Genomic DNA, 10,655 nt, shown 5'->3' on the forward strand with positions numbered 1-10,655 from the left:
CACATCTACTTTGTTAGGCCTTTCAACATTCAAAAGGTTTCAATGATATCTCCCCTCATTCTTCTAAATTCCAGTGAGTACAGACCCAGAGCTATCAAATGTTCCTCATATGATAACCTTTTCATTCCTGGAATCATCGTTGTGAACCTCCTCTGGGCCCTTTCCAATGCCAGCACATCTCTTCTAAGATGAGGAGCAGGTGCTCAAGGTGAGGCCTCATCAGTGCTTTATAAAGCCTCAGCATCACATCCCTGCTCTTGTATTCTAGACCTCTTGAAATGAATACTAACATTACATTTGCCTTCCTCACCACCGACTCAACCTGCAGGTTAACCTTTAGGGTGTTCTGAACATGGACCCCCAAGTCCCTTTGTATCTCAGATTTTTTGTTAACATACTTTGTTAATACATTTATTTTGAACTTTAAACTTCATCATTTATCAAAATCATCTCTGATCTGCCATCAAAACTCCAGTTCCTGCACTTTCACCACATGAGTGTAATTCACTGTAATTCAGAAGAATAAAGGGTGAGCTAATTGAAACCAATCAGATAATGAAAGGCCTTGGTAGAGTGGATGTGGAGAGGAAGTTTCCTCTGGTAGGGAAGTCTAAGACCAGAGGACACTGCCTCAGAATAGAGGGACGTCCTTTTAGAATGATGAGGAGGCATTTCTTCAGCCAGAGAATGATAAATCTGTGGAATTCTTTCCATAGGCAGCTCTGGATGCCAAATTTTTATGTATATTTAAGGCAAAGGTTGATAGATTCTTAAGGCATACCTTTAGGGATACAGGTGGAAGGCAGGAGATTGTGGCTGAGAGGAAAAATGTATCAGCCATGATGAATTGGGAGAGGAGACTCGATGGGCCAAATGGCCTGATTCTGCTATTAGCTTATTAGCTTATTGTCTTATGGAGACTTGGTAATACAGCAACGACTCTTGCAAGTTTCTACATATGTACCATGAAGAGTATTCTAACTGGCTGCATCGCATCAGGTATGGATTATACCAGTGCTTAAGAAGAATAATGTGGGCTGCCTTAATGACTATCACCCGGTAGCACTCACATCGACAGTGATGAAATGCTTTGAGAGGTTGGTCATGACTAGACTGAACTGCTGCCTCAGCAAGGACCTGGACCCATTGCAATTTGCCTATCGCCACAGTAGGTCAATAGCAGACGCAATCTCTATTCTATATATACACATGACTGTGTGGCTAGGCATAGCTCAAATACTATCTATAAATTCGCTGATGATACAACCATTGTTGGTAGAATCTCAGGTGGTGATGAGAGGGTGTACAGGAATGAAATATGCCAACTAGTGTAGTGGTGCCACAGCAACAACCTGGCACTCAACATCAGTAAGATGGAAGAGCTGATTGTGGACTTCAGGAAGGGTAAGACAAAGGAACACATACCAATCCTCATAGAGGGATCAGAAGTGGAGAGAGTGAGCAGCTTCAAGTTCCTGGGTGACAAGATCTCTGAGGATCTAACCTGGTCCCAACATATTGATGTAGTTATAAAGAAGGCAAGACAGCAGCTATACTTTATTAGGAGTTTGAAGAGATTTGGCATGTCAACAAATACACTCAAAAATTCTATAGTTGTATTGTGGAGAGCATTCTGACAGGCTGCATCACTACGCAAACACGAGGAAATCTGCAAATGCTGGAAATTCAAGCAACACACACAAAATGCTGGTGAATGCAGCAGGCCAGGCAGCATCATTAGGAAGAAGTACAGTTGACGTTTCGGGCCGAGACCCTTCATCAGGACTAACTGAAAGAAGAGGTAGTAAGAGATTTGAAAGTGGGAGGGGGAGGGGGAGATCCGAAATGATAGGAGAAGACGGGAGGGGGAAGGATGAAGCTAAGAGCTGGAAAGTTGATTGGCAAAAGGGATACAGAGCTGGAGAAGGGAGAGGATCATGGGACGGGAGGCCTGGGAAGAAAGAAAGGAGGAGGGGAGCACCAGAGGAAGATGGAGAGCAGGCAAGGAGTTATTGTGAGAGGGACAGAGAGAGAAAAAAGAGAGAAGAAAAAAAAGGAAAAAATAATAAATAAATAGATAGATAGATAGATAGATAAGGGATGGGGTAAGAAGGGGAGGAGAGACATTAACGGAAGTTAGAGTAATTAATGTTCATGCCATCAGGTTGAAGGCTACCCAGACGGAATATAAGGTGTTGTTCCTATAACCTGAGTGTAGCTTCATCTTTACAGTAGAGGTTCCTACTGTACTTCTTCCTATAGATGCTGCCTGACCTGCTGCATACCACCAGCATTTTGTGTGTGAGGCTGCATCACTGTCTGGTATGGAGAGGCTACTGCACAGGACCGAAAGAAGCTGCAGAAGGTTGTAAAGCAACACACATCAAAGTTGCTGGTGAACGCAGCAGGCCAGGCAGCATCTCTAGGAAGAGGCACAGTCGACGTTTCAAGCTGAGACCCTTCGTCAGGACTAAGGTTGTAAATCTAGTCAGCTCCATCTTGGGTACTAGCCTACAAAGCACCCAGGACATCTTCAGGGAGCAGTGTCTCAGAAAGGTAGCGTCCATTATTAAAAACCTCCAGCACCCAGGACATGCCCTTCTCTCGCTGTTACCATCAGGTAGGAGATACAGAAGCCTGAAGGCACACACTCAGCGATTCAGGAACAGCTTCTTCCCCTCTGCCATCCAATTCCCAAATGGACATTGAATCTTTGGACACTACCTCACTTTTTTTAATATACAGTATTTCTGTTTTTGCACGTTTTTTAATCTAATAATAAACCTGGTTCTGATTCTCTGGAGGGGCAACTGCACAGGACAGAAAAAGCTGCAGAAAATGAACTCAGCCAGCTCCACCAACAATGTTGGAGCACGAGCCTCACCAACTTCAAAGATATCTTCATGCCATTAGGGAGGAGGCACAGGAGCCTGAAGACACACACTCAATGTTTTAGGATCAGCAGCCACCTCTCCACCATCAGATTTCTGAATGGACAATGAACCCATGTTTTTTGCTCTCTTTTTGCACTATTTATTTATTTTTAAGATATATTTCTTATTGTAATTTATGGTATATTTTGTGCTTTGTGCATTGTCATCTGTGATGCCTGACATGGTCATTCTGTTAGAAACCTCAAAGCAGGTGGTCATGATAGAACTGACATTGTGTTGGGAAGACCGGATTGAGGAGGTGTTTAAATGTAAGAAAGCCAAATACCAGGAGCTGGTAGAGCAGTGCCAGGGTCAGGTGGAGAGAATGATGTGAGCCTATAGAGGTCGGGGGTGGATATTTTGCTGGCTGCTCATGTGTAGAACCTACTCTGTCCTAGGCATTACAGGGGATGCAAAGAAGAGTCATCAGGACCGTCACCGAGGCTACTGAGTGAGCCTCCAGATGGTTATGTATCAAGAGATGCAGCCCATGGACCAATGCTACTGGGACTCAAGCCAGGGCCTGATCAACCCTGGCTGGGTCACCTGGGTGAGAGTGTTTAATGTTGAACGACCATAAACACACTGATGACCCCGGGTTACATCACTGATGATATGTCCCAGTGCATCCTAGGATGTATCTCAGCATTATTGCTTTTCGTTGTACCCTGCTGCAAAACAGCAAATTCTATTAAACCTGATTCTGACCTATACCAATCCCATTTGACCGCATTAGGACTCTATCTCCTTCTGCCTTCCCAATTTACACGCTACAGTGTTGTTTGGGGAAGCTCCAGAGTCCTCATCACATTGACAATATTCCAGTAACAGCATGGCCTGGATGTATTTCTCCTTAGTCAGAAATCTGCAGGCTGATTTGCATTTCCATCTCCTTATTAAAATTGCAAACAATGGGAATTCTGCAGATGCTGGAAATTCAAGCAACACACATCAAAGTTGCTGGTGAACGCAGCAGGCCAGGCAGCATCTCTAGGAAGAGGTGCAGTCGACGTTTCAGGCCGAGACCCTTCGTCAGGACTAACTGAAGGAAGAGTTAGTAAGAGATTTGAAAGTGGGGGGGGAGGGTGAGATCCAAAATGATAGGAGAAGACAGGAGGGGGAGGGATGGAGCCAAGAGCTGGACAGGTGATTGGCAAAGGAGATATGAGAGGATCATGGGACAGGAGGCCTGGGGAGAAAGACAAGGGGGGGGAACCAGAGGATGGGCAAGGGGTATAGTCAGAGGGACAGAGGGAGAAAAAGGAAAGAGAGAGAGAGAGAGAGAGAGAGAGAATGTGTGTATATAAATATATAATGTATAGCGTACGAGGGGGAGGTGGGGCATTAGCGGAAGTTAGAAAAGTCGATGTTCATGCCATCAGGTTGGAGACTACCCAGAGGATCCCTACGCGACTCCCTTGTCCGTTCGTCTCCCCCATCCCTCCTCACTGATCTCCCTCCTGGCACTTATCCTTGTAAGCGGAACAAGTGCTACTCATGCCCTTACACTTCCTCCCTTACCACCATTCAGGGCCCCAAACAGTCCTTCCAGGTGAGGCATCACTTCACCTGTGAGTCGACTGGCGTGATATTCTGCGTCCGGTGCTCCTGATGTAGCCTTTTATATATTGGCGAGACCCGACGCAGACTGAGAGACCGCTTTGCTGAACACCTACGCTCTGTCCGCCAGAGAAAGCAGGATCTCCCAGTGGCCACACATTTTAATTCCACAACCCATTCCCATTCTGACATGTCTATCCACAGCCTCCTCGACTGTAAAAATGAAGCCACACTCAGGTTGGAGGAACAACACCTTATATTCCGTCTGGGTAGCCTCCAACCTGATGGCATGAACATCGACTTTTCCAACTTCCGCTAATGCCCCACCTCCCCCTCATACCCCATCCATTATTTATTTATATACACACATTCTTTCTTTCTCTCTCTCCTTTTTCTCCCTCTGTCCTTCTGACTATACCCCTTGCCCATCCTCTGGTTCCCCCCTCCCTTGTCTTTCTCCCTGGGCCTCCTGTCCCATGATCCTCTCATTTCCCCTTTGCCAATCACCTGTCCAGCTCTTGGCTCCATCCCTCCTCCTCCTGTCTTCTCCTATCATTTTGGATCTCCCCCTCCTCCTCCTCCCACTTTCAAATCTCTTACTAGCTCTTCTTTCAGTTAGTCCTGACGAAGGGTCTCGGCCTGAAACGTCGACTGTACCTCTTCCTAGAGATGCTGCCTGGCCTGCTGCGTTCACCAACAACTTTGATGTGTGTTCCTTATTAAAAATCCGGGTTTACACAAGATTATAAAATGTTCACCCAAACTTCGGGATAACTGCTCACAAAGTTGTCAAAAGTTTACCCAAACACCAGGGTAATTGAATATAAAACTATAAAAAGTTTACCGAAGCTCCGGGATAACTGTTAACAAAGCCATTGGAGAAAACTTTCGCGAACTTCTCTGTAGTTGTCCCGGAGCTTGGGTAAAGTTTCTGTTCCCGGAGTCCAAGATAAAGCTGGAGAGTATCCCCTCACGGAATACCCACCTCCTGCTCTGGCGCTTTGGGGAATGGAGCTTGAGCTGTGACCCCGCCCCCGGCGGTTGCCACGGAGACGGGCGTTTGTTTCACCTATCCCGAGAATGCCCCAGTTTCAGCTCCGCAGTGTGAAAGTGTAGTTGGGCGGATTCGTCAGACAACAAGAGCCGGACATCAGACAACTCTCCTGCTGTCCAGAAGGTGTTCGATAGCAGGTGAGGAGGAGGGACGGGTGTTGACCTAAATCAGAAGAACAGACGGGGTGAAAGCACACAGGCTTTTTCGCCAGTGAGGTGGGGAGTTGCCGCATATCAGAGGAGTAGGTTTAAGACCAGAGGTGGGGGATTTAACAGAGATATCAAAGGGAGCTTCTTCACGCAGACGGTGGTCCGTATCGAAACAAGTTGCCAGAGGAAGTGGAGGGAGGTACATTAACAATATTTAAGAGACACTTGGACATTATTATCTCATGTAACGTCTTATATACCATCCACACAAATCAGTTCATTACATTGAGGTGGTACAAAGTCAAACAATAACCGAGTGCAGAATAAAGTGTTACAGTTACAGAGAAGGCAGTGCAGGCAGACAGTAAGCTGCGAGGACCACAATGAGGTAGATTGAGTAAACTGGCTTATTACCACATGTGAACTGAACAGGCTTTAGTGTAGTAGAGTAGTGCAGTGTAGGAAATCTGCAGATTTCCTCATGTTTGGTGTAGTAGATGTCGGAGCAAACTAAAAGATCATATGGACTTGGTGTTCAAATCCACTGGATCACACCAGCAGACCAGTCAAAGCTGATCTATCTGAACTGGAATTTTCAGAACCAGGATCACTTTTTTGTCAGTATGTGAAATGTACCAGAATTGATTGTGGTTGGATTCTAAACATAAACCACAGGACAATATCATAACAGCCAACACAACAGCAACCAGCCATCTACATGACAATAGTGCAAACATCCATGAGCAATCAACAATTAGCAGAATGGTCACATGCACAAATATTAACAATCAAACTTAAATAAAGGCCAACATATACACATCAACAGAACATGGAGATCTGGAAAGACCATTTAATGGATGTTGTGCAGGGACAATTAGGGTATTACACCTCAGTGACTTTTGTTGAGAAGTTGGATAGCTACAGGAAAGTTTTGGAGGTGACATGGCAATTTGGTGAATAGGTGACTGTTAGGGTACAACTTTTACCATCTCAGTTTATGAGATTGTGCAGAAACTGATCAACAGTGAAACTAACTTTTCACAAGAGCAACAGTTTCAGAATAATTTAATTAAGTAACATATTAAGTATTAAATACAGAATAAAATAATTATCCACAAGCCTAACATAGTTAACAGTAAATCCAATTTTCTATTACAATAGGTGCACACTGACGTTCCTGAACCTTGAGTCATCACTGTTGCACTCAATGTCTCTATTTCTAGGCTTTGATGGAGGCTCCCCATTACCACATTCACACAATCCACTTTCCTATTTACTAGTTACTAGCCCTCACCATTCCTTCCCCTACAGCAAGCAAAATTTGGGAGAAAGTTATGCAGATTTAGTGAGTAAGATATAGGCATGCAAATAGGATGTGGAGGGGACGGCAAAACTCTGACTGGATGGAGGAGGGTGAGTCCCACAGCTAAAACTGGAAAGTCACCAAGTTATACAGACAGAAACAGACCTTTCGGCCCATCTGCTCCATACCAACCAAGATCCCCTCTGCCCACGTTTGCCCCCTATCCATGTACCTATCTAAGTGTCTTTTCAATCTTATGAATTAATCTTCCTCTGGCATCTTGTTCCATTAACACATCACCCTCCCTGAAAGTGGCCGCCGCAGGTTGAGAGGGTAGTAAAGAAGGCATATTGCATACTTGCCTTTATTATTCAAGACAGTTCAAGAGTCAGGTACTTACATTTCACCTTTATAAAACTCTGGTCAGGCTGTATCTCGAGTATCGCATTCAGTTCTGCTCACCCCATTGCAGGAAGGGTGTGGGGGCTTTGGAGAGGGTGTAGAAGAGATTCACCGGGAGGCTACCTGGATTAGAGGGCATGAGCTATGAGCAGAGATTGGGCAAACTTGGGCTGCTTTCTCTGAAACAACAAAAGCTGAGGGGAGACCTGACAGAAGTTTATCAGGTTACAAGATGTTTAGATAGAATAGACGCTCCAAAGTAGAAAAGTCTAATTTAAGATGAGAGGAGGTACGTTTAAATGAGATGTGTGGGACAAGTTTCTCTTTACACAGAGATTGGTGGGTGCCTGGAATGTGCTGCTGGGAGTGGTGATAGAGGTGATTAAGATTCTGTTAGAAAGAGGTTTGAGAGGGGGTGGTGATGGGGTGTTGGGGTCTCAAAATGAACAGGATGTTGGCCAGGGGAAGTCAGAGGGTGGGCGTACAGGGTCAGAGGTCTCAGGGTTACAGTGGAGGTTAGACAACACAAGATGTGTTTGGGTTGGAAGGCACTGAGGGGTCAGTAACGATTGAAGCTTTACCTCTAATCTTTCTCTCTCCCACCCCTTCACCCACTACTCTTGCCTCCCCCTCCCCCTCCCTCTCCCTTTCTCTCCCAATCCCTCACGCTCGGTCTTCTTCCCCACTCCTCTCTACCCCCTCCTCCTCATCACTTATCACTCCCTTTCCCACCCTCTCACTTGCTCTTGCTCCACCTCCCTCTCATCCTTCCCTATCCCCTCAACATCCACCCTCCCTTCCTTTTACTCCTCCCTCTCTGTTTTCTCTCCACTTTTCCCACTCCCCCATCACCGCCTCTCCGGCCTACCTTCCCTCCCCCTTCTGCTCTCTCTCCTTCCCCCTCCCTCCTTCTACCCCTCCCACCTTCCGACCATTCACCCTCCCTACCTCTGCACCCTCCTCCTCTTTCACTCTTCCCCCACGCACTTACTGTCTCTCACTTCCACTCTCTCTCTCCTTTTCCTCCATCTTTCCCTTCTCAACCCTGTACCCCATCACTCTGTCTATCCCCACCTTCCCTCTGTCTCACCCCTTCCCTGCCTTTCTCTTCCCCCAACTTCTCCCTCCATCTTCTCCCTCCATCCCCCTCCCACTCCATCACTTTCCCCTATATCTCCCTCTCTCTCCACCTGTCTCCCTCCATCTAACCCCTCCATTGCCTCCCATCCCTCTCCTCTCTCCCTCCCTCCACCCCCTCCCACAGCTCCAATGACACACGCCTCTATGGCAATGCGGCCCCTCAGCTTCCTCCTGCCTAAGTCCCAGGGCCACCCTTCTGTCTCTCTGCCCCCTCCTCCACATCCCTCCCGTCCTCCACCCCTCACTCTGCCCCTCTTTTCCCCGCCCCTCGGCTCCCTGTCTCCCCTTTCTCAGGTCACACCCTCCCTCTTCCTGAGCGGCGGGACTGTGGCCTCAGATGGCCAGGCCCTTCGCAACCGAGGCATCACCTGTGTGGTGAACGCTACGCTGGAGATGAACGGCCCTCGCTGGCCAGGCCTTGAGTACTTACAAGTGCCCTTACCGGACCTGCCTCACGCTCCCCTCTCCCTCTACTTTGACTTGGTGGCAGACCGGATCTGGCAGGTGTCCCGACGGGGGGGACGGACCCTGGTGCATTGTGCAGCAGGCATTAGCCGTTCCCCCACCCTCTGCCTGGCCTACCTGATGAAATACCATGGACAGAGCCTGCGCGAGGCCTACCGTTGGCTCCGCTCCCGCCGCCCCATCATCCACCCCAACCTCGGCTTCTGGCGTCAGCTGATTGACTACGAGAGGCGGCTCTTCGGCAGGAACAGCGTTCGCATGGTGCCTACCCCCCTGGGCTTGGCCCCTGACCTCTATCTGCAGGAGGGGCATGGTCTACTGCCCTACTGGGCCTTCTGATGAAACAGAGAGAGAGAAAAAACCTTATCAGAGCCACTGCTGCTTTCTTGAGCTAGAAGGAGGGAATTGTGGGTAGACGGAGGTGAGGGAGAGATGTCTAGGGTCAGAGGGGTTGGGGATCATCTCCCTTCCTGCCACCACCCAGTATGGCAGAAAGGGAAATAGATTATTGTTTTTCAGGGGAAAATGGGGATGTACCAGCATTTATCACCCGTCCCTGATCATTCTTCAGAAGCTACAGTTGTGCCAGTATTTCTCACACACACCTAATTGTCCTGCAGGAAGGTAGGGAGCTTGCCAGTGTTTATTCCACATCACTAATTGCCCCTCAAGATTCACCTCCTTGAACCACTGCTGTACAGAGTTCTGTGACACAGAAATAAGCCTTTCAGCCCAACTGGTACATGCCAACCAAGATGCCACAACCAAGCTAAATTCTCTAAACCTCTTCTCTCTGTGTACCTTCTAAGTGTATTTTAAATGTTATTAATGTACCTACTCAACCGCTTCCTCTGGCAGCATGTTTCATATATGGACTACCCCCGGGTCGAAAAAGTTGCCCACTGGGTCCCTATTAAATTTCTCCCCTCTTACCTTAAGCCTGCTTCCTCTGTTCTTGAATGCCCAACCCTGGGGTAAAAGAATGTCTGCATTTACTCTGCCTATGCCCCTCATGGTTTTAATCACCTCAATAAAATCAATCCTCAGTTTACTATGCTGCTAGGAACAAAGTCCCAAACTACCCAACCTCTCTCCATAACTCAGTTCCTCAAGTCCCAGCAACATCCTCATAAATCTTTAAACATTTCAAAGGGTGCAATTTAATGTCAGAGAAATGTAAACAATATACATCCTGAAATGCTTTTTCTTCACAACCATCCACAAAACCAGAGGAGTGTCCCAAAGAATGAATGACAGTTAAATGTTAGAACCCCAAAGTCTCCCCAGCTCCCCTCCTTCCAGCATGTAAGCGGCAGCAAGCACGATCCCCCCTCCCCCGTGGTAGGAAAAAGAACCAGCACCCGCCACCAAGCACTCCAGCATGAGTAAAGCAACAGCAAAGACACAGACTTATAGTTACCCCAAAGACTGCTTGTTCACCCGAAATTTGACATACCACAGGTTCTCCCTCTCCCTAATAAGGGAGAAAGAGGTGCCTCCGTTTCACAGTGAGCAGGGAGACATAACAAACAACGCGCTAGTTTATGACGTTAAAAGTATGATGTACATCTTTCCCAATGGCAGCAGTGAGAAAAGAGTATGCCTTGAACGGTGGGACGCCTTGATCAAGGCTACTGTTTTCTTATGGC

General features: G+C 47.2%; 1 protein-coding gene across 1 annotated transcript; it reads left to right on the forward strand.

Moving 5' to 3' along the window:
• Window positions 1-5,610: 5,610 nt before the first annotated feature.
• LOC140205369 (dual specificity protein phosphatase 14-like) lies at window positions 5,611-9,886 on the forward strand. Its single transcript, XM_072272963.1, has 2 exons — window positions 5,611-5,684; window positions 8,666-9,886. The coding sequence occupies exon 2, from the start codon at window positions 8,671-8,673 to the stop codon at window positions 9,343-9,345; it is 675 nt and encodes a 224-aa protein (XP_072129064.1). The 5' UTR covers window positions 5,611-5,684; window positions 8,666-8,670; the 3' UTR covers window positions 9,346-9,886.
• The last annotated feature ends 769 nt before the right edge of the window (window positions 9,887-10,655 follow it).

Source organism: Mobula birostris, chromosome 11, assembly GCF_030028105.1.
Source record: "Mobula birostris isolate sMobBir1 chromosome 11, sMobBir1.hap1, whole genome shotgun sequence".
NCBI lineage: Eukaryota > Metazoa > Chordata > Chondrichthyes > Myliobatiformes > Myliobatidae > Mobula > Mobula birostris.